Consider the following 25,153-nt stretch of genomic DNA (forward strand, 5'->3'; position numbering starts at 1 on the left):
TACCCTTCGTTCTTTGGTTATTCCGTTTTAAAACCAAATAAAAAAACCAAATAAACAGTGTAGTTGTTTCATTTTATTGCGTTAAAACCAAAAGAGAATCACAGAAACCACAAAAGCCAGAAATGCAGCATTTTTCTGTTTTAAAATTAAAATATTAATAGCAAAATCTTGTTCTGTTTGTGAGATAATTTGATATTTATGGGGAAATTAGAGCGAGAGCAAACAGGACAGTCCAAATAGTATCCAAATAAATAGGTGACTGACTATCGACTAGGGATGTAACAATTCACTCAACTCCCGATACGATTTGATTCACGATACTGGGTTCACATTACAATTCTCTCAGGATTTATTTTACAAAATGGGACTGTAGACAAACGATGACTGAAAAATATTCCTTTCATATTTTTCATTGTCAAAAGAATTCCTTGATAAACTATTCAAAACAATGCAATTTAACTAAAAATAAATCCTGAATGAAATAAATAAAGGAATAATACAAATGAAGAAGAAGCCTATTCATTCAAATTCTGGTTCTACAGTAAACAATGCAAAACTGCATAATAGTTCCTTTTTTTAAAAAAACTGAAAATGTATTTTGTGTCTCAACAATTGGACTTAAAAAAAACAGTCATTGTACTATATTTACATCAGATATTTGTTTGGACCAGCAGAGGACACTGGTAACACAGTGGTCGATTGGCATGCAGCTATTCTTGTTATGTTTTTGGCCGGATGTGCCTGTTTTTGTCTCCCTCTTGTGGCTCTTGGTCCTGGTGGGGTTGAGATGGAATCAAGCAAGGCACAATCTTCCACCACTGAGGAACCAATGCAGTTTGGACGTCTGCGCCTTGATCCTGCTGAACGTCAGCGTCGCCAGCAGTCCCATTTGTGCTTCTACTGTGGGGGCTCGGATCACGTTCGGAGCCAATGTAGCCATCTGCCAAAAGATGTGGCTCATCAGTGAGTCAGGGGGTCCTGATGAGCCATAACACCTCCGTGAAACCCCCACCACAACGTATCCAGCTGCAGTCTTCAGTCTTGTACAATGGTGAGCCATTTTCTGTGATATCCTTAATAGACTCCGGATCTGATGAGAATTTTGTTGATGCAGATTTTGTAAAACAGACTGGCATTCCCACCGAGCCCATAGACAAACCCAGGACAATTAAGGCTGTGGATGGGCGTCTAATAGCTCATGTTACTCATTGCACAATCCCTATAACACTCATTCTTTCAGGAAATCACAAGGAGACTATTAGGCTCTATGTTCTCCCGTCTCCTCTAGCTCCTATTGTTCTTGGAATACCATGGCTATCCTTGCATAATCCACAGTTTGAGTGGTCTACGGGCTCAATTACCTGGAGCGTGTTTTGTCACTCCAACTGTCTGCGTTCAGCTATCTCTCCTGTGCATACCCATATCCCAAATGTGACAACCCCCAGATCTTTCTAATGTACCATCTGAATACCATGATTTGGCTGAGATTTTCTGTAAAGATAAGGCGCTTTCACTTCCTCCACACAGACCATATGATTGTGCTATTGATCTTCTCCCTGGTGCACCTTTACCCTCTAGCCGTTAATACAAGCTGTCTGGACCTGAGCGGGAGGCTATGGAGAGATACATTCATGACTCATTAGCCACCGGTCTTATTCGGCCCTCCTCCTCACCTGTTGCTGCTGGCTTTTTCTTTGTAGGAAAGAGGGATAAGACCTTGCGCCCTTGCATCAATTAACGAGGGCTTAATGATGTTACGATAAAGAACAAGTACCCACTGCCTTTAATTGATTCTGCTTTTGAGCCTCTGCACAGGGCAACTGTTTTTTCCAAGCTGAATCTACGCAACACCTATCATCTGGTGCGTATCAAGAGTGGCGATGAATGGAAGACTGCCTTCAATACGCCATTGGGACACTTTGAATACCAGGTAATGCCTTTCGGGCTTACTAATGCTCCCGCTGTCTTCCAGGCCCTGGTTAACGACGTTTTGCGTGACATGCTGAACAAATTCATTTTTGTATACATCGATGACATACTCATATTCTCCCGGGACATCCAGGAGCACATTCAGCATGTCCGTCTTGTTCTGAGAAGACTTTTGGAGAACAAATTATTTGTCAAGGCGGAGAAGTGTGAATTTCACAGACCCACTGTTAGCCTGAATTTTGGCTGGATCCGCTTTCAACTGTGGCTGAGTGGCCTGCCCCCACATCCCGAAAGGACTTACAAAGATTCTTGGGCTTTGCTAATTTTTACAGGCGATTTATCAAGGATTTCAGCAGAGTTGCCGCCCCGCTCACTCGCCTTACCTCGAGCTCCATTCCCTTCACCTGGACCTCTGATGCTCAGAGTGCGTTTGACCTGCTCAAACGGAAGTTCACCACTGCACCTGTACTCATCCATCCAGACCCCAGTCGACAGTTTGTTGTGGAGGTGGATGCATCCGATCTAGGTGTGGGTGCCATTCTGTCCCAACGCTCTGCTGAGACCAACAAGCTACACCCATGTGGTTTTTTTTCGAAGAGTCTTTCTGAAGCGGAGAGAAACTATGACATAGGTAACCGTGAGCTATTGGCTGTAGTTTCAGCAATCCAAGAATGGAGACACTGGTTGGAGGGGGCGCAGCAATCCTTTATCATTTGGACTGACCACAAGAACCTTTCTTACCTCCGGTCAGCACAAAGGCTCAACCCCCGCCAAGCACGTTGGGCCCTTTTTTTAACAAACAACTTAACAAACCCTAACAATTCTAGCAGTGAAGAAGAGATGCTATGCGCTAGCAGACAGAGCTAATAGAAAAAGGTGACTTTTACAGATATTCATGTAATATTACAGATATTCTTTCAGTGCTAAAAGGGTAAGGAATCATTTATGAACATGTTTAATAGTAGGCGATTCCGCCCGCCACCTACGCTTCTAGACAAGAGAAGGATAAATAAAGAAAAGAAAGTACTGCGATTCAATTTTCAGAGTATCGATATGAACCGTGATACCTATGAATCGATTTTTAACTGCCTTACAATTAATCATTACATCCCTACTATCGACTGTGAGGAACAATAGATGTTAGAACTTGTATGATTTGACACTTTTGCAAAAACAATTACACAGCTTTTTTGAGGGCAGTAAATATATCTATAGTATGTTAAAATGCTGCTAGCCACTAAAGGGTCACTGTGTGGTGAGCTTAAAACATGAAGCTCTCATCCTAGTTTCCCGTAAATATCTAAATATCACAAACATTGTAACTAGAGACATTAGATAAGCTTACAGCTGTTGCTGTGGTCATCCACCAGTATGATTTCTTTGAGAAGGTGTGCTGGAGTCCTTTGAATGACTGTATGCACTGAGCGCAGCAACACCGACAGAGCCTCATTTACAAAGATGAAGATGACGCCAATCTGAGGAAGGTCGGATGAATAAGACATGTTTCTGCATCTGGACAAAAAAGAAAGACCAAGGTTTAAGAGACTCTGTCATTGTGCAAAATATATTAAGAGAAACCACAACATTCTGGGCAACTTACCCATCTGGCCGTAAATCTGGAATAGGTCGGGTGAGGGAGATGCGGTCACTAAGGTAACCGTTGTAGCCGTAATAACGAAACTTCCTGAGTGCAACCCTTCGACTCTCTGGGCCGAGGTCACGTCCCCAATGCTTGAATAGTGCGGAGGCCTGGTCTGAGCCAGGGTTTGAAGACACAGCATCTTCATCATCCCTCTGAGGGGTTTCTGTGAAAACAAACAAGGGACAGAAAAATATGTTTTCTATATGATGACTCAGTGTTTTACTGTATTTAATAAAAAAAAAAAACAGTAAAAAAAAAAAATCAATTTTGAACGAGTCTTGTTCGGAATCGTTTAAACCCTAGATCTACAATTATATTCTCACTAGTTACACTATTATTTGTAGATATCAAAAATTAAATTCTCTTTTTTTGTTTTTTTCTAGTGGAAATTGCAATTATAGATATCTGAAACTTCAGTACAACTAGTCAAAATGTCCCATTGACTTCCATTCAAATTTAAATTCAGATATCTACAATTCAATTTTCGACATGTTAAAATTCCGAGGCCACATTCAATTCTTACATGTCATTTTAATGTTAATTGTAGATATCTACAATAGCTTTTACATTTCAGATATCACAAATTTAATTATAGATATCTGAAATTCAATTCTGACTAGTCAGAATTGAATTTCTGATATGTGAGCTTGGGATTGTAACTAGTGAGAATGTAATTTCAGGGTTAGGGTTAGAAATAAAATAAAATACATTTTGACATGTCAAAATGTAATTCCCACTAGTGAAAATTAAAATTGCAACTAGTAAGCCCCACTGATTAAATGTTAAAACAGCTTGCCATAACGTCAGCCAATGCAGCGAGACCCAACATCCTCCATGAACTGAGGAGGAAACAACGGGGACGTCAACGTGGGGGCAAAGTGCCGAGCAAGGAGAAGATATCAGCCTGTCCTCCCGTCCGTCATCATGGGGAATGTTAGATCTAGCTCCAAAAAGATGGACGAGCTAGCGGCGCAAACCCAGCACGAGCCTGCTAATGTTTACGGAGTCGTGGCTCACAGCGCTATAGGTATGTGAATGTATAGTTACGTCACCTTATTTATTCAAAATCAAATCAAATTAAATCAAGCATTTTGCTGAACACACACATTAGTGCAGACAAGATGAGAGAATGTTTAAAACATATACATCTCCCATACTACACATCCACGCATACTGACACACAGACATCCATGAAATGTTTTTATAGTTTTATATTCCATTGTAGACATCGCTCCAGTTGTGTTTTCGGCTTTGGGAACGGAAGGAACACGACTCCCCCAGCCAAACTCTTGGGGTACCTGGTATCCGACCTGCACAAGCCATGAGCACACCGCTTCACCATTGTGCCTGCTCGGACCCTGTTTACATAGTAACGGTTCCTCAGATGTATGATTGGACAATGGGCGGGGTTTTGCGAAAGATCAATTGATGGCATTAGTTAGCAAAGCAGGAATGTGGTGTAAGTTGGCTGACTCAGTGCACAAACCAAAAACCAAAATAAAACACCAATACAACTCTTGCTTGAAAACTAATACACCAAGGCCCGGATGGAATCAAACCCCAATCATCAGGCAACCTTGTTAACTTTTAAGCCAAAGAATCGGAAATGTTCAAAACTGTGTAAAAAATGTAGGAAAATTGCACAACTGCCTACAAAGACATTTAGAAGGTTTTATTATTCAGTTTCTTTAGACATTTCTGCCACTTGGCAGTGTTCAACTTATTCAACAAATCAAAAACAAATATATTGAAATATTGAAATCAGTTGAAATACATCTTGTTTATTTATTTTGGTTCAGGTCTGTTGGAGGAAAATAAAATGCCCCCTTCTCCTGAGCTGAGTGGATTTTGTTTTATTTTATTCTGAAGACCAATGCTTTTACTTCTGACGATAGCAGCCGTTTCCTCTTGCAGGTAAAGTGCCACCAGCCTCAAAAGCCCTCATGCGCGTTGCCGGAGCCCTGATATGCACAGGTGATGCTACTGAATCTCTTAGAGGTTTAATGTACGCGTTTTGAGCTCCACTTACAAGTTGGAAAAAGCTGTTTACACAGACAGATGCTTTTAGTTAATGCATTATTGCTTTTCGTTGAGGTAAATGAGAACTTCAACAACGACAGACACCTTACAGACGGCACCTGTGGAGATTCTTGGAGGTGCTAAAGCACAGATAAGAGCAGGAAGTGCTTTGTGCTCTACAAATTACAGCAAACGTCATTAATTATCATTAATGAGGCTGCCCTCTGGCTGTACTAAAAGAACACGTTGTAATCCTGAGGTAGAAGAAAAAGGACAAAATGTGTCTAAGAATCTTTGGAATTATCAGCACATTCAGGGTCCTCACCAGTGCTGTTGAGCGTAGGGGCCCCCAACATTGAAATTTTGCTCCCCTACGGAGGGATTGTCCCCCTACAATCAGTTTTCAGCTACATAGGGGAGATTTTATGTTTTTTTTCCTTTTTTACTCAGTACCATCATAATAATTGTTGCAAACTTGGACACAAAATGGACTTCCAGGAGTGCACGGGTTGTTTTAACTCACTTTTTAATTTGAATAACCCAGAAACACATTCATCAACTGTACCATTTATTTAATACCTCCGATTTGCTCGGATGCTCCTATCTTTATCTGAGGATCCCGAGGACCCCTGCTGCCACTTAGCTGCCTCAGATTCTGCCTGTCTGCATAATTACCATCCAATATAAACAATGTAGCTTCAACCGGGACGTAGCAAGTAGCAGCACATGAAGCTGCTCAACATGTTCATAACTGACAACTAATTATTCAACATGCGCGCGCACAGATGTGAATACCGTCTGATTGAAACGTGTTAGGCCTTAAAGAGACATTGGCTTCATTCTGGTCGGACGGATTTCGGCCGTGTTTTCTCAGGTCAAGTCTTCTTTTTTCGACCAGATTAAAGCTCTACTGTGTGCATATCCGCGCGTCCTCCGCGTGTGTTTGTTCCAATATTACTGCATGCCCCACATAATACCTCATTTAAATTTGAAAAGCATGTCTTGGAATTAGTCTTTAGAATCAAATGTAATTCCTTGTCTATACAATGTCTCAGTATTTATTAGTGGAGGACCTATACCAAGCATGATCAAATATAACTACATTCGTCATCACCTTCACCAATTCAAAAAAATACTTTTAGCTTTAAAGTAAGGCTGGAGCAAAGACAAAAAAAAAAAACAACAACAAAAAAAACTACTTTAGCTTTAATTCACTAAATTTCAAAATTTTACCTGCCGGTGGCGCTTGCTCTCGCACCACGTGATCCCTCTATGCTGTGAAAAATTCCTGGTGAGAACCCTGACATTTTATCAAAAGTAACTAATATGGAATTTGCTTGATGCATTTGTTCTTGCATTATCTCTGAGCATTCATAGGCGATATAATTCAAATCATAAATGTCTATATTAATTAATTTATTTTAGAAATGTAAGCCTTAGGCAGCAAAAGGCCAATAAAAGGTCAGTAAAAGGCAAACTCTTATGATTTATGAGCATTGTGGCAGTGAACTAATGACTCTGTTTAGGACAATCTTGTTTGCATCTCTGTGGTTAGACATAACAGAGATGCCTAACCAGATTTTAGCCATCTGAGGCTAAAATCACATTGGAAAAGCCAGGAGCAAAACTTTGGAAATTCATTCCAAGACAAAAAAACTACACATGATAGAATTAAATAAGGTAAAAACAAAAATCCACAGTGAAAAGAAAAGAACAGGACAGGACAACGGGTGAAGTGAGGCAGAAAAATGTTTCACAGAAGGTGGGAATAAAATAAATATTGCTCTGATATCACAACAACTTTGTGCACACACTTCCTTCCTGTGTACCTGAGGGCATCTGCACCAAACTCACTCCGACCAAATGGATTGGCAGTAGGCAGCAGTGTTTTGAGGTAATTGAGCTCACCTTGTTCATCAGTCGTTTCATGCACTTAGCTCAGCTTGACTTCAGTAATATCAGGGTCAATCAAAACTGCTCTTCTTTTTAACATATATAAGTATATATTGTTTGAACTCATCTTTGATAATAGAGTTTCCGTTTGAGGTAAATGTAGCAAAAATATCTTAATCTAAATCAGTTATTAATAAATTAATAAATGCAATATACAGTACAAATAAAATGCCAATTGCTTTTAGTTGCTTGAAAGAATGTGACTGACCTATAGGTTGACTATGTCTAGCATCTTCAGATCATCAAATACCAACAGAATACATTTCTCTATTAATTTTCTCAAACATGACAGCCTAATCAGTTCCAGTAGAATTCGTCGGCTAGCTAATTAAGACATTATAATGTTTCAGCCAAATGCAGAGGGATTGAAAGAATCAAGTCAAAACATTGGTCAGCAGAATTAGAATAGGAGAAACTACTTTAGCAGTCTTATGGTGGTGGCGTAACGGCCTATTGAATCTTGATTACAATTCAAGAATTACCGTTGCGTTTGTACCATTAATAAGTCTTATACATACAGTAGCTGAAACTTGCGTGGTGTTGGGAATCTTTGAGTATTCCTCAATCTAAAAAGTGACTAGGTAGCTTGCTCCAAGTCAGTTGAAGTCATTATATAAAGTCTGCACACCATAATCCACCCATTTATTCATTAATTGTACCTGTGCGTGCTTTTCAAGGTGAGATGGTGCTAAAGACTTTCCTATTTTATTCAAGACAGAAGATACAAACTAAGACAATGCAATAAGACAGTGGTTCCCAAACTTTTCACAGTCCTGTACCCCTTCAGACATTTAACTTGAGGCCATATAACCTTGTGGTCGTGACCCATGTTGTGTCGCCTGAAATTCAAATGGGGGTCCTAAAATGTCTAATAATTTATACTAAAAAATTTAAATGTATTTTTTGAAAATGTTTTAAAGGGGCCATATGTTAAAGAAAAAAGTCTCTGGAGACCACAAAAATTTGTGATATTAAAATGGGGTCAAGACACAAAAAAGATCGGGAACCACAAATGTAATGTCAAATACAATGTAGCCCTACAGTGAAATTTGTCTCTGAATTTTACCTATCCTGTTGAGGAACAATGTATGTATAATAATAATAATAATAATAATAATAATAATAACAAAAATAATAATCTGTAACCATTGGTAGTCTTACATCGGCTAATATGTAATTAGTGGCAATGTATGGAGGCTCCTGACTGCTGGTTGATTTAATGTCTAGTTTTCAATTTATTTATTTTTAATATTGTAGCCCCATGACAACTTGCGTACCCCTGAGGGTACCCATACCCCACTTCAGAAACCTAGGCAATAAGGTATATTCAGAGACTCCAATGAATGGGTTTTGTGTGTCTTAGTCAGTTTGACACAGAATGTGAAGCTCATCTGTTATATAAGAAAGCTCCTTTGTTATAAATCCTTACACAAGAATCAGATGAAAGATTTTCCCAGATTGGAACTATCTTTTCAGCCACAATTGACCTTTAGCAAGAGCTTTATTTACTTTTGGGATGTTCGTCGTGTTCCTGAGTTCGTCTCGTCTGTAACGGCTAGGAGAAATCTACCGGTGCGTGTTAGTGACTCATTTTGGAGCATTACCTGCGCGAACGGGACATTACAACTGTTGAAGCAAAAACATACCAGACCAGTCATGCTCCTGCACTGCCTGGTAAGTTTTCTTACATTATATTGTTCATATCAACCTCAAGCCATAAGAGTGTTACCACAGCTAATGGGGATTTTAATAAAAACAAACATGTTACATTAGATAGCTAGCTATCCTACAGGTGACCCAAGGCTAATAAGATAGCAGCTATTAACGCTGTTATGTGGTAAAAAACAAAGCCAGTAATATAGATTGGGAGACTTGTATGCTTCCAGAGGATGTTGACTCCAATATCGATAGTAATACAGTAATATGATAGTTGCTAGTCACTGTATACTCCAGTCATCGCCCCCCCTTTACTAGGTACGTTAATGTATAGTTATGTCAAGGCACTGTAATATCTCTCACGTTGCTCCAGTTGCGTTTTCAGCTTTGGGAATGGAAACAACACGACTACCCTGAGCACACCGCTTCACCATTGTGCCCTGCTCTGAGCATGTCGGACCTTGTTTACATAGTAACGGTTGCTTTAAGGACTTGCTTCAACAGTGCGATACCCTCATGAAGAGCGACCAGGATTTAAAACATGTTTGATTTTCTTGCGACCATACGATTGCTGATCGGGAGCTGGTTGTGAGGTCAATGCACGACACACAATTTGGCAGAGACTTGGCTCGATCCCAAAAATAGACGCTCAAATATCGGCTCAAAATGGGACAGAAATCGCAGAGTGTATGCCCACAGCTTTAATGCCGCTACAGCTATAGGAGCTGAACATCCTAAAATACATGGACAAAGGAATACTTTTTCATCTGTTGTTTTCTTCGTTTTGTAGAGGACACAGCGCCACCTATCAAGGCGGAGTCAGGCAGAGCTTGTCAGGAGTTTAGTTTTCTCTTCTGCATGCAAACTTAAGACAAGACAAGAGGTGCTTATTTAGCTTGGGAGCGTATCTCTCGCTAGCTGTGTGCATGTAAATGCACGGATAAATTTCAGAGTTGGATATGAAACACACAGATGGGATTGATCAGAATGCTGAATAAGACATGAACTTGTGAAAGCATAAACACATTAGACATCTTCACATTCTGTGTTTACTTTCAGGTTGCACATCAGAGCTCTATAGACGCACAGACTAAGGGAGCAGCCTTGAAGGAAGGCCACAGCAGGCTTTGCACTTTAGAACACAAATGCACACTCACTTGCACTCAAGGATTTGAGAGAATTTGTTCCTGTGCAAGGAATCTAATTTTCTCTGCAAGCTCCGACATCATTTCCAACTGAAAGGTTTTTTGTCTTGCATTATTTAAGGGAGCATAAGGGAAACACTGACAATTAATTTACATTCTGTACTAACTTCAGGTTTTTCAGGGGCTTATTTTTATATCATGGAGCAATGATTCATAAAACTGTATTCAATTGATTTGCCACATGTTTGATTGCATTGCTACGTTGGTGCTACAGAACGATTTATATCCCGAAGGCAGTGCTCAAAGGTTTCTTTTTTATTTATTTGTGCATAATGACACAAACACATATCAGAGTGAGTGCAAAGGCTAACAAAGGGTTGTCAAAAGACAGATGAGGAATGTGGGGGTTTGAGCTAAAGTTCACACATGATTAATTTAATTGAGCAGCGAGCAGATGGTGATCTCTGCTTCTTCTTCTCCCCTCGGTGTGATTAACAGGTCTCTTTTAATAAACGTGAGCAAATCAAATCAGTACTCCGTATTTTCCTTTAGGATTCAGACGTAGAAAGTGCCACACTGACAACTAAGCCAAGAGGTTTTTAAAAGGTGAATTTAGAGTTTAGAGTTCACCTCCTTTTGTCTCTGATATGGAAATGTATTAAAACCTTGGTTTAAACATTAAAGACTTGAACTGTGACAGCTGTGTGATGGTTACAAATACAATGGCAGCAAAAGACGGAGGGGGCGTTCTTACTGCAGCTGAACAACTCAGAGACAACAAAGAAGAGTAATTTCTGTCACTCTGATGACAAGTGGATGCAGGGAGATGAACAGTAGTTATTAATGGTTTTTTTGACCTGTTGGCTTGATTCCTAAACTGTGATTAATCACAAGACTAATGCAAATGAATGTTCTTGGCTGAGAAAAATGTTTTTCAAACTTGCTGAAAGACTTGAATCAAAAAGAGCACCAAAAATCTGCTGCAATTCTGCAAAGACCAAATGAATTTTAAGGAGTAGAATCCAGGAGATTGATTAAATAACTCAGGAGAAATGTACAAAGAAAGAGAGCAGCAGCCAAAACAAACCTGAACTAGCACAATATACCCACAGGCCTTAAGTATTCTCACAAGTATTAATATCAAATACAATCTAAGTGAACAAAACTAATTAACCCTCAGGTTGAGACAGCTCAGAAGAATTCTGCTAATGAATTAAAAGATAAACATCAAATGTAATAAATAAACGTTTATAGATGATGCAAGATGTAAATTAGGGTCTGATAACGCATTTTTTCTTTAAAACTCTAGGACAACTGTTTCAACAATTGTTGGAAGGGAAACCCTAATAGAGTAAACATTTTGCATGAACTCTATAATGTTGCAATGGCTGCAAGGCCCTACAAATCTGCTTAGTCCAAAGCTTAGGCAAAGCAGGACATTACCCTGACTGTTAATCTGATGTGATTTTAGTAAGAATTAGGAATGCTGACAACTCATTAATATCAGGGGTACTGCAAAAGCCCCTCTCTTGCTTAATGAATTGAAAACATTAAAAACTTAATTATTACTTCTACAAGAAAAACAGCAAAGGAACTTGTTCAAACACCAAATGTAAAACTAGTTACTAATATCAGATTCCAGTAAAGAAGTGTCTGAAAAGGCTCTTTGTTCTTGTAGAGGCATTTAAGAGAATGTGATAAACAACAGTTGAAGTTTGCAGCCTCCAATTTTCTTCAGCTTTATCAAAAGCTGTTCATCTTCGCTTTGATAACCCTCACCTCCCTGTTAACTGAGCAGAAAATTGCAGGGTGTCTTTTTTTTAATCTCTTCTGACTCTCCCCAAAAACTCTGACACTTCAGATTAAAGATCAGAGGAGCAGATTTCATCAGCCATTCATTTTACCAAGATCACAAGGTCTTTGAGGTACAGTGCAATTGTAAATACTTACTTGTCAGCTTCTATCTCTACATTTATTATGGAGAGTACGGGTGATTTATTCCTTTTTGAGCTTGGCTAAAGCCACTCTTCACTGGGAATCCCAGGAGATGCACGCAAGCGGGAAAATATGTGTGCATGAGTTAATGTGTATGTGTGAGTGGCTGATAATGTAATGTCAAATATATTAATAACAATATCACTCAGATAGTGCAAACCTCCGCCAAGCATCAAATCTCCTCTTTGCTAGATATTGGCAGTTATCTGGTTCAGTAATTCTACACATGGTGCCATCATTATTCACACTTTAAAGGGCACGTGACACCAGCTTTGACATCTTGTCAAAAGATGTCCTGGGCTCACAAGCGAAATGTCTAAAAACGTAAAAGTTTGGCTTCTGGAGAAGTTCACTTTAAAAATGGTTCCCCTTCATTCTCTGATGAATCTAAGCAGATAGACATTCCGCTTAAAGGATTAATTCAGCCTTATCAATATTAACCAGGAAGGATATTAACTCTCGTTTCCTTTGGATATGACAGTGTGCTCTAATGCTAACCCCATTTAAAACAAAATAAAGAAAAATTGTGATAAAATGCGCAATTTGGGTTCCATCCAAATTAAACTCAATGGGATAATTGAGGAACTGACCCAACATAACTGGTTCACGTTTCATAAAGATCAGTCATTTATGAATATGAGACTGGTATTTTTTAAATTTTGCCAATGATAAGAAACTTTTGAAACTGATCCAGAATCACTATATTGATCTGGATCCATTCAGTCTGAAATTGCTACAGAAGGGCTATTAAACACCATATATATCTAAATGGTTTATTCAGGGTACAGTATTATTTTATGATATAAACATTTTGGTTTTTAAAGGTTGAGTAAAAGTTCTCACCAAAAGGTACAAAACAATGTTGTGTTCGTTGAAAATGTTCCTCCGGCAGAAAGCATTGCATTAATCACTGTGGGAAAAGATTACCAAAAAGATTGCTCTCCTGTGTGACCTTTACATTCAACAACAAGTTAAAAATAAGAAATATATGAAATCCAAAAAAGTCTTTATGCAAATGAAGCCTAAGCCTTTTTCATAGACAAAAGCTATGCAGCAGCCCTCACTTGAAATATACATCAGCGTTTGCAGCTATGCGGTAGGTTAAAATATTCAACAAAACAGATTGGAGAGGATTTCTTTGCCCTCTGAAGAAGACATTTGCATTTGTGGCATTGTGACAGAACAATATGCTTGACTTCTGGAAGAATAATCAGACGAACAGAAGGGGATGCATGTTCTCTAAAAGGAGGGACCCAGGAGACACGGAGAGGAAAAATCTTCTACTCGTGCTTCGGGAAGCCAATTAGTACTTCACAACAACACAGCAGGTTCATTGTGAGGAGAGCAGAAGATGAGGTGTGAAAACTATAAGAAAGAGAGAAGGTATTAAGAGCTTTCAACAACAACCTCATATTTTCACTGAGGGGTTTGGCTGTCAACAGGGATACAGTGTAACAGATTTGAACACGGCAAGATACAAATTACACTGATGTTCAGTTGTTAATTCAACCACAAGATTGGATAAGGTTAATAAAAAATTAAAGCGGTAATTGCAGCATGCGCAGAGTGGAACGAACAGTGACAAAAATCTGAAAACGACGACGATGACAACAACAGCAGCAGCAACCTGCAGCACAGATTGCTGGAGAAATCATGGGACTTAGAAGCTGTTTATGCTTCACAAAGCTGGATGAATTCTTCAACACATCACAACTTTTTTAAGCGCTCAAATCTGAGGCTATGGTTCTCCACCGGAAAAAGGTGGCTTCCCCTCTCTGGGTCGGTGGAGAGTCCTAGCCTCAAGTGGAGGAGTTCAAGTATCTCGGGGTCTTGTTCACGAGTGAGGGTCGGATGGAGCGTTCGATCGATAGACGGATCGGTGTGGTGTCAGCAGTGATGCGGTTGCTGTATCGGACTGTTGTGGTGAAGAGGGAGCTGAGTCGGGGGGCAAAGCTCTCAATTTACCGATCAATCTACGTTCCTACCCTCGCCTATGGTCATGAGGTTTGGGTAATGACCGAAAGGACAAGATCGCAAATACAGGCGGCCGAAATGAGTTTCCTTCGCACGGTGAGAAGCTCAGTCACTTGGGAGGAGCTTGGAGTACAGTCGTTGCTCCTTCACGTTAAAAGGAGCCCGCTGAGGTGGCTCGGGCATCTGTTTCGGATGCTTCCTGGTCGCCTCCCTCGGGAGGTGTTTCAGGCATATCCTATTGGGAAGAGGCCTTGTGGAAGGCCCGGGACACGCTGGAGGGACTATGTCTCTGAGCTGGCCTGGTGTCTCCTCGGGGTCCCCCGAGAACGGCTGGAGGAAGTGTACGTAGATCGGGAGGTCTGGGCATCTCTGCTGAGAACTGCTGCCTCCTCGACCCGGCCCGGATAAAGCGGAAGAAAATGGATTGATAGATGGATGGATGGACTACAGACATTGATAAAGCTGGAACACAACAGAAAGAAAGATATAAACTTCAAATCTTTAATGCTAAAATACAAATTGATGTTCTTTAGATTGGGTGTAAGCACAAGTTTAAAATAATAGTAGATACATTTATGTCATGTATTCATTGTGTTTACTTTGTATATTATGTTCCAGGTGACTCATCAGTCATCCATACTTCTTGAATAAAGATAGAGGAAGATAGTTACCCGTTTATGACTGATGAGTCAACCTATATTGCTGGCTGACAAACCCTGATTGACAATGTCAAAGCTTACCTGCTCTGTGGAGTGTTGCTCTTGGGAATCCCAAGACCTCAATGCAGCATTCACCACAGCCCTTGCCACAGCCCTGCAGATGCATGACAAAGCCGCACACGCTATGTCCGCCCCCTCAAAAAACTCAGACCAGATCCACCCAAGATTGGTTCAGGGTGTGACTCAGGGTGGTCAGTTTTTACGAAGCAGTGGAACATGTATAAGTTGGGGGTGGCCATATCTAACACTCAATCACCAACAGCCTTATTCTATGAATGTAGTGATGACCTTAGGACCAACGTGATGAGAGATCTCTGATGCGACATTGCTGGGATGCCTGAGGCAGATCTCCTGGCTGCAATCAGGCATCTGGCGGTGAAAGAGGAGAGTGTCCTCGTACACAGGAGAAAGCTCGGCAAGATGGTACAACCCCCGGGGACAGGCATCAGAACTTCTTTGCCAGCTAAGGAGGGCAGGCTGCACTATGCCAGTTCACGGCTAATTTTTCACAGCCTGGATGCGTTCATACATTTGACTTTAACTGTGAAATCATCAAGGATAACCTCGTCCGGGGAATTGCTGATCCCGAGATCCTCTCAGACCTTCTTGGCGACCCAAAAACAGATCGTACCCTCGAGGAAATTGTTTCCTTCAAAGCCCAGAAGGAACAAGGTAAAGCCATCAGGAGTGCAGTTGGTGACAGTGCAGGGTCTGTTAGCAACACAACCAGAGAAAACAACCAATTACCTGCTACTGGACGGTGCCTGGCATGTGGCAGTGTGGGTCACGGTCAGTGCAACGATAGGGAAACAAAGGCTAAGCGGTGCCTTGCCTGGTCATCAAAATGTGCCAAGCATTCTGTGAGAGGACATTACTCATCATCATTTAGAAAGTGCTCAACACACCAGAAGTGGAGACACAAGGAAAGCAGTTCCACATTTTGCAACCACAGCAAGGACTCCAGAGACACACTGCCACATCAAGGACCTAAAGCAAGGGATAGGTCTAATGCATACCAGACAGAAAATAGTCTGTTGATGTACGAACAGCTGTGTACTTCAAGCATACAGGCGAGTAGCATCAAACAGCCTGACCCTTCAAACAGATCACCTATAGCCCACCATGTTTTTGTTAACAAATGGATCGAATGTCCCTCAAAACCCCACCCCACGGTCATGGTCGATTTTAACTGGGCTACCCAGTCAGCAATTGCTCGAAGTTGAGAAGGCTCTCTATACCTATGGCAGCTGACTCGAGCTGCCAGAGCTCAGTGATTCCTATCCAGACTGCTTTCGCCATGGGATACAATAGGGGTGATATCATGCCTGTTCGACTCACATAGCGTGGTGCCATAAGAGAGGACCTGGGCATCAAGGGAGGTATCGTTGTGTGTATGTGCACCCATGATGAGGCAGGATCAAACAAGTCAGCTAAGCAGTTCATGTATGAGTCTTCACGTATGGAAAAGGCATTCCTATGCAGGGAAGCACTTGAGAACCTGGGCGTTACACCGAAAAACGTTCCTGCAGTCGCAGCTGTACATCCCTCTGAATATGTTGCATCTGTCGAAGCCCAAAAGGTCACTGACTGCAACTTCCTTAAGAGAGGCCAGAGACCCCCACCCTTGCCAAAGTCTCTACCACCGGGACTATTGGCCACAGAAGAAAATGTACCAGCACTCAGGGAGTGACTCCTCGACTACTATGATGCCACAGCTTTCAAAGTGTGTGAACATCAACCGCACCCCATGATGAATTGTAAGGCCCTGCAACTACATCTCGACCCAGAGGCCAAACCTGCAGTTGTGCGCAAGCCTGCCCTTGTGCCTATACACTGGCAAGATCAGGTTCTCAAAGACCTGGAGCATGATGTCAGGATTGGAGTTCTTGAGCGAGTCAGCCCCAACACACCTGTCACCTGGTGCTCAAAAATAGTCATCACAGCCAAAGGGGATGGGAACCCCAGGCGTACTGTGGACCTGCAGCCAGATAATCGTCCCGCTGTCAGACAAACTCATCATATGTCAAGCCCATTCCACTTAGCGGATCGCATCCCTCAAAAGACTATCACTCTGTGCCAATCTGTGAGGATCACAAACACAATACTACCTCACCCCGTGGGGCAGGTTCCGGTACAAGGTTGCTAGTGGTGACGCTTACACCCAAAAATCACCATCGGTGCATCACAAGTGTCAAACCAGTAACCACACATTAAATTATGCTCAGAGTCTGAAACAACAGGCAGACAGGGTGAGAAAACCCATTGTTTTTCTTCCTTGAATCACTTCTTGTTTTGAAAGATGCTGTCAACTGCAAACCTGGATTACCTCACAAAAATGTCTTGCATTCAAAACCAGACCTATGTCAAACTTTTTCAAAACAATGTGCTTGTCCATTTTTTCTGCTTTTAACTTTAGGTAGCAAAGTGTCAGCATATTTACTACTTGTGATATATGATAGGTTATTCAATGTAATAAAGAAATGTTTAGGCTGATATGTATAGTGTCAGGGACGATGAATAGCTTTTACTTGGAAAGCTGCGAGCATAACTGATGGCCAACTCACCTACAATAGCCTTCAGTGAGGCAGAGCTGCAACTGTGGCATAAGCTGATAAATCAGGGGAAGAACTGTTCCATAACTCTAAAGAGTCCAAAACATTGGCTGAAAAGAAACCCGTTACTTGTCAGTCCTCGTTTTCTGAGAGGAGGAAAGTGCATCTCAAAAATTTCATTGACAAATTATTTATTGGTTTAAATGTGCTGTTCTGAAGAAAATATCATATTTGAGTATTATGCTAATTTGTGATTGTGTGCCACCAACCAGCCTTCAGCATTTGACGAGTCTGTGACTTTAAATTTAAAGTCCGGGTTTGATAAACCATTTCTTATGCTTATTTCTTGGACATTAAGAAAATACTACAATATTGGTAAAACAAACAAAGAACTAAACTAAATGTTGAAGTCTGAATTGTTAAAAATATACGTATAATGAGCATTGTTGCATAGTGACTATATAACCATTTAACAGTGCGTTGCGGTAATTAAACTATAGACAAGAAATATCCCCTTTTCTAACATGCACACACGTCACGCACACACACAGTATACAGAGGTAAAATAGGAAGTAAGTTTGATGGTATGCAAATTTGTATAACGCCCAAGCCTAATAAATGGTACATCAAACATGGATTTATAATTACTATTAGTTTACGTAGGTTTGACAATACACTGAACACAACTCAAACTATGATAAACAAACTCACTTTAACCCATTTTGAAAGCTGAAGGCTTATAAAACTAGAAAACCGACAACTTCAGTGATGTTATTTGTGTTACTGGTACGCTGCTGCAGGTCAAGGTTTTCTGTCAACTGGGGATTTCATTTTTGCTGCATGTCATGGGGTAAAAAGCACTCTGCGCACTATTGACATTTCCAGGACAGAGGTTTTTAAATATATTTCTTTTAATTCTAGGAAAATGCCATGTGGGGTTTCCAGGCATTGTAACGTAACAATGGTCCATGCCTGCTGTGATTGAGAGTCACTGTGTGGAGGGTTAGAAGGTTTCTCATGCAGTGCTGAATGCAGCTCTTTCAGAGGCATACAAGCTGTGACATTACCTGTGAGGGCATCCACCATCAGATTTTTAAAATGCAGAGCTGTATACTGGTTCAAGGTCTATCCTGTTTATCAGGAACTGCTCGGAGAGGCTTGAACCACAGAGAACATAACAATCCTCAGCATGTGATGGTTCCTGCTGCTGAATTTATGGATTGTTTTTTTGGAAAAGAGGAATGCACAAAAAAAGGGTTCAGTGTGTGAAGGACATTGTGTTTGCTTGTAATGCGCATCTGTGCGGGTGGTTGCTAAAGGGATAATGTTAGGCAGTAACCTAATGCACATTGACAAGGTGACTGCTGCTGGCTTTCAGAAAATAACATGTCCCAATTACAGCACACATTTCATTACTTCTGTGAGTGAAATGGTGGTTCTGCCCAGTTCTCTTCTTGGAACCAATCATTCTCAAGGCTTTCTCCCTTTGTTCACTGTCAGTGATTTATTTTTGTTGAATCAGTTTATTATGGCTACTGCACTTTGGGCTCCCGTGTTTGTTTAAGGAATATCTTTTATAAATAAAGATGGATGGGGACTAGAAATCAAGGAATACACAAGGATTTTCTCAATCTGAAAGATATTTTTTATCTGTTAAAGTCAATGCAGCACAATGCACACAACTATTCTGCTCAACTATCGATATTCCGTGATCTCATGCTGCATTCCAAACAACTTGGAATTTTTCAACTTTCTATTTGAAAAAGTTACTTAAAATGCAACCTGAAGTTGAAGCTCCTACTCTGTAAAATCAGGGAAAAATCTAATGTAGTGGTCAGCATTGATTGAGATAATTCAACTTGGTACCGTTGAACTACGTTGAACTCAGAGATACAAATTTTCAACTCAAATTTTCTGATTATCTACATTTTTATTCACGTCACAAATCACAAGGCCATGACTCGGGAGTCTTCGGCTTTCCACACACAAAGAGTTTTGGTGTAGATACTAAACAAGTTCAATAGTTACGATTGTCAGCCCTGACCCGTTTCAAAGCCGATTATTGGGATAAATTCACTCTTAACACATCTCAGACAACAGGATAATCTAATAGGACAATCTTATAAAACACAAAATAATCTGATGTTTTTCTGTCCTTGGTCTGGAAGGGGAAAATCTGGGCAAAAACTGCCCAATTGTCTTTTAAGTCTTCAGGTGTAACCACCAGTTTGAATCATGCATTAAAATGTACTGAATATTAATAATGGGAGATAAATGAAGGGTGTTTAAATGTAAATTTAAATGTATTTAATATTTCATCTATTCTACATTTTCACCCTGTTTAGAGTCCCATGCATGGTAGTACTGGCTCCAGTCAATCATAGGGCTAACAAATAGAAAACACACAACTAAAATCACAGTTGATTAGGAGACTAAATTCAATCTTACAAACTTAACAGAGGGAATTCCATGGGCATCTCGTACCATTCAGGACTAAAACACACATACACACACACACACACGTTCTCTTGTCTAATGAAATAGTCTTGTCACTTGTCCCTGTACGCCCTCATCCCCTCGCGCTCTGATTCATCTCCATGAGACAACGGGAAAGGCTGACAGCTACTGCGGGTCAGTGGACCGGTTCCCTGCTCAGGGTGCGTGAGCGCGTGGTGTTTGTCGATGTGATTGTGTATGTGTGAGATTGAGCGATAAGAGAACTGCTGGCCTGGTGAGGAGGGAAGAACATGCTCTGAGCATCTCAGTGTCCTTGACTGGGAAGACTAACAATAACCAGACAGGCATTGTTCCCTTTGCTCAGTCAGCTCTGAATACACACACATGTATGTATATATATATATATATATATATATATATATATATATATATATATATATATATATAATAAAAGCTTCAAAATCAGCCGACCAATTCAAATGAGGTAAATAAAATGAGGTAAATAAATAACACAAGTCATATTACTATCAGGGTTGGGGTCAATTATAATCGTAATTGCGTAATTGATAATGAATTACAATTATGGCATAATTATGACTGTCATTTTAAAAATCAGTTGCTGTTGTAATCATAATTGAATTGTAATTGAGTTTAGATAGATGACTTTGTCATTGTATTTGACCATGACAATTCCATAAAAATTGTCAATTATAATTTAACCCAAAACTAGGGAACCATGTTACATCCATCCATCCATCCATCTTCTCCCACTTAGCCGTTTTCTGGGGTCGGCGGGGGGCAGCATCCTCAGTAGGAGAGGCCCAGACTTCCCTATCCCGGCCCACTTCCTCAGCTCTTGCGGGGGGACCCCGAGATGTTCCCAGGCCAGCCGAGAGACATAGTCTCTCCAGCATGTCCTGGGTCTTCCCCGGGGCCTCCTTCCGGAGGGACGTGCCCTGAACGCCTCACTAGGGAGGCGTTCAGGGGGCATCCTAATTAGGTGCCCGAGCCACCTCATCTGGCTCTTCTCGATGCGGAGGAGCAGCGACTCTACTTTGAGCCCCTCCCGAATGACTGAGCTTCTCACCCCATCTCTAAGGGAGAGCCCAGCCACCCTACGGAGGAAACTCATTTCGGCCGCTTGTACCCGTGATCTTGTTCTTTCGGTCAAATATATATTTCGTAGCTCATAGCAGGCAGCTCAATCATGACAAAAATAATAACGAAGAATGAATAATGAATGAATGAATAAATAATAATAATAATAATAATAATAAATACTTGCAGTGTATTTTAAGACTGGTTACTACATGCTAGCATAATGCTAGTTAAAACTTGTTAAAAATGTTCTCAATGGGATGTTTTTTTATAGTCGTATAAAGTTTCTGAATCTAGACAGGATGGACAGATGACCAGGGAACAAGATTAAAGAAAAGTGCAAGACTGACACTTTTTTAATAGAACAGCCTCATAACCACAACATTTCAAAATGTGACTGTCAAATCAACACTGAACATCAAAAAGGTTTGAACAGAGACGATGCAAAACACCGTACATCATAACCATCATTTCATAGTCAATAATTACAGCTTTGTTGTTGATAGCATTCATTTCATGCCAGAGCATCTTGTAAAAGAAATTTCAGAGCAGAGCGGTTTGTAAACTGAATCCTGGAAGTATTTGAAAGACGCAATAAGAAAAAAAAGCTGTTTCTCCGAATGACACATCTCTAGACTTATCTATGCACCAAAATGATCTAACACATCATAACAAACATCTACATGGCAGAAGAAATTCAGCACTTAGAAGGAAATCAAGTCTCGAAATTATAGAATTTTAATTGTATGATCCTGTTTTAACTGCTATGTTATGAAAAGACCTTCAAAAAACCTGTAGAAAGGCTGGATTGCATTATGGTTTTACCGATAAAAGCCATCCTGTAGTGGATACATTAGAAATGCCTGACCTTTTTAATTCTAAGATAAACCATGACTGATGAAAATACTACCATTACTACATTCCACTCCTTTTTAAAGATATAAAAATGTAATTGGTGTCAAAACGTACATGATTTTATTTTTATATTTGCGTAGGCTAAGATGCCCTGACCAGATGGTCACCTATCACATACTTCTTCTAGCATTTTTCAGATACAATTCTAAAAGTAGCATTTTTCTTATTCTTTCTCTAAAGCATGTGTGTCAAACTAAAACACATTTCTTACATATTTTGTGTTTTTACGTATACATAGAAGCTTAAACTATAGAAAAAAAGTTTGGAATTACTCGTTTTCCCACTTAAAATTTGTGGTGCACTTGAGATTAAACTGCTCCGTATTTGCCCCTGAACTAAAATTAGTTTGACACCCCTGCTCTAAGCAACTTTTTTATTTTGAAAACAAGTTTTCTAACCAGAACCAGCAACCTTGTGTTGCAACCACTTAATTGCTCAAGTAAGAGAAGCTGACTTGCTTATAGAAAAATATCCACGCGTGTTCAACTTCTGTCAGACAAAAGATTGTTGGTCTCTGGGGAGAGGACTGGGACATCTTTCAGCAACTACGGTACACGATTCTTGCCTTTTAACGTCTTCATCACCAACGGACCCGCCGATGGGGGCAGCTCAGCTTCCGTGACTCTCACGAGTCCTAATGTTGTAAAGAATGAATTAAATAACACATTCTATACCTCTCCGTAATCCGAAGAAAACTCAGCTAAAACTGTAACTAACCCAAATTAAAACAAAAGATCACAGCAGCACACACACTAGGCCATTATCTTCAAATAGGGAAAAGTCAACAACTCTGCAAACTCACTCTTTTTCCACTGCTGTGAGTCACAAAAACACAGAGCCTTTGTGAAACTACATGCCGAGGTAAATCCATTGGTATACAGGTCGGGTATGTTACGTAACAAAACACGGCCACAAATCAGAAAATACAGAGCCGGAAAAAGTCAGCAATGATGAAAAACGGCACCTTACTTTGTTGTTTCTTATTAAAAGTTACTCCAATGTGCATAAAACTCCATATTTAAATAAATCAAAATCGTGTAGTCAGACAGATATCGTCATTACACACACCTGACACTTCTTAGTCAAGAAATCCATTGATGTCCAATGAGGCGCATAGCGCTCATGTGTAAAATGGCCGATCCCTCCTTCACCCAGCTCTGATTGGCCAGGGCTAAAACCCACTCCCATAGTGTTTTATTTCACCCATTTCTACAGGCTCTCAGCTTTGTAACGCTGTGCCAATCATTCTGATCGGTCAAAGTATTACTGAATAAGAGCCCTGCGTAATGCCACCAAAAAGTAGAACCAAAAACAACATTGCGCATGGCCTGACCTGAATGAAAATGAATATGTGTTTATTTCAAGCAAAATTACAACATCTAGTCATCAAACATAAGACTAACAATGATTGGAATCAATATGACTGACATATTGCAGTTACAAATTTGTGGAAAAAAAATTTGTGGGAAAAAAAAAAAAAAAAAAAAAAAAAAAAAACAAATTTGTGGAAAACTTTGTCACAGTAGTGGCAAAGTGGGCATCCGCCTGAACATTTTTGCACAAAAACTAATGTTAATTATTAACACCAAACTTGCTGTAGTTGATGTCCATATATTAGTTCAATTATTTCTACTTTTACAGCCTTCGATATAGATATTTGGCTTTATATTTAAAGTAAATCTCTAGTTTTTTGGGGGCGAACTACAGATTTATGTATTTAAAAAATGATTTATTGTCACTCAGCATATTATTTCCAAAATTTCACATCATCTGTAACCACTAAGGGTCCTACTTCAATCTGAAAAAAAATTCCATCCAAATCCTTTCCATTCTCCTTTCCTTTTTTATAATCTTTTTATTCCAACTTCAATCACATCCTACCACACATCCATTTACCAACACACCACATATTTAGAAAGCTCATTTACATGCCAAACGTATATAACCGCATATAATGTGAATATATCAGTAGTCAGTGTTTTATTACATTCTTCACATTATACATTATCTAATTATTACTCACATTTGTATATGGTCTCATTACAAATGTTATTATTAACCTCCTACAATCCAATTCTATGAAAACAGCCTTCATAATTTATTCAGTGCATGCTTTGCACAATAAAGCAGTCTGCTGTGACAGCCAGCCAAAGGTTGAGGTAGAAACAAAGAGCTGTTTGTAATATGGGAATGGTGTGTTTACAGTGGCTTTAATTAAACGCTGAGTATTCAAAAAGGTACATTTTCTCTGTGACATTGTGTTTAGTCTTATTTCCCGTGTGCAGACCAGCAAATACAAGAACTTGTCCCATTTGCTTCACTGTGACATTGAATCAATACAAAGCTAAACATTCATGGATAAGAAGAGAGCCTGGGAGCAATTATCATAACTTCTTGGGGAATAGCATATAGACAGTAGTTTGTGGGGAAATAATAGCTCAGAATGCCAAGTTAGGGAGGTGTGAGGAATTAAGATTAAATGAATGCTTCTTAATGTTTACAACAAAAAACTGGAAAACAATCATTTTATCTTTTATCTAAAGATGTACTATTAGTTTTTTCTTGTTATTTCTGGTTGAGAAACACACTAGTACTAGTTTTTTTTCACTATGAAACCTTTTTACAAAACCTGGCAGGCTAATGCTAACCAATGACATAGCAGCTAGACTGACCAGTGGATAAAGGTTCTCTTTTATAACATTCGTTTTGATGTCTCACTATGGGATGTATGCCTCCGCGTCATTCCTCAGAAGCACAGTCTCATTACGCCAATCCTGATTGGCTGGTGAAATGTATTAATCCGCAACAGGTAATCCCACCTACTATAAGTACAGTGGGCGGATGACACTACGCCATTTAAAAGTGCAAGGTTTTTCGACCAGTCATGTAGGTGGAGATGTCAGTTGTTATAGGGAGAGTGATGGGAGCCGAAAAGAAGGACGACGAGGCTCTCCGCCTCTGTCTTCCTTGTACCTAGCATTAACATTATTTTAACATTAACATTTATGTAGCATTAACCTAGCAAAAACATTAACCTAGCAAAAACATTAACGTAGCAATGACCGAGCAATAGCAATGATATTGCAGCAGAACAGGAAA

The 25,153-nt window shown here is 40.0% G+C and overlaps 1 protein-coding gene across 3 annotated transcripts in view; it reads right to left on the reverse strand.

Moving 5' to 3' along the window:
- The window catches only part of galnt18a (UDP-N-acetyl-alpha-D-galactosamine:polypeptide N-acetylgalactosaminyltransferase 18a), a 181,723-nt gene that overhangs the window by 78,198 nt on the left and 78,372 nt on the right, over positions 1-25,153 (reverse strand). For all 3 annotated transcript variants that reach the window (XM_028451369.1, XM_028451368.1, XM_028451367.1), the window contains exons 2-3: positions 3,530-3,734; positions 3,275-3,441 (exon numbers count right to left, since the gene is read on the reverse strand). In XM_028451369.1, the coding sequence (XP_028307170.1) occupies positions 3,275-3,441; positions 3,530-3,734 (372 nt within the window). The remainder of the gene's footprint in view (positions 1-3,274; positions 3,442-3,529; positions 3,735-25,153) is intronic.

The sequence above is a fragment of the Gouania willdenowi genome, chromosome 6, assembly GCF_900634775.1.
Source record: "Gouania willdenowi chromosome 6, fGouWil2.1, whole genome shotgun sequence".
NCBI classification, from domain to species: domain Eukaryota; kingdom Metazoa; phylum Chordata; class Actinopteri; order Blenniiformes; family Gobiesocidae; genus Gouania; species Gouania willdenowi.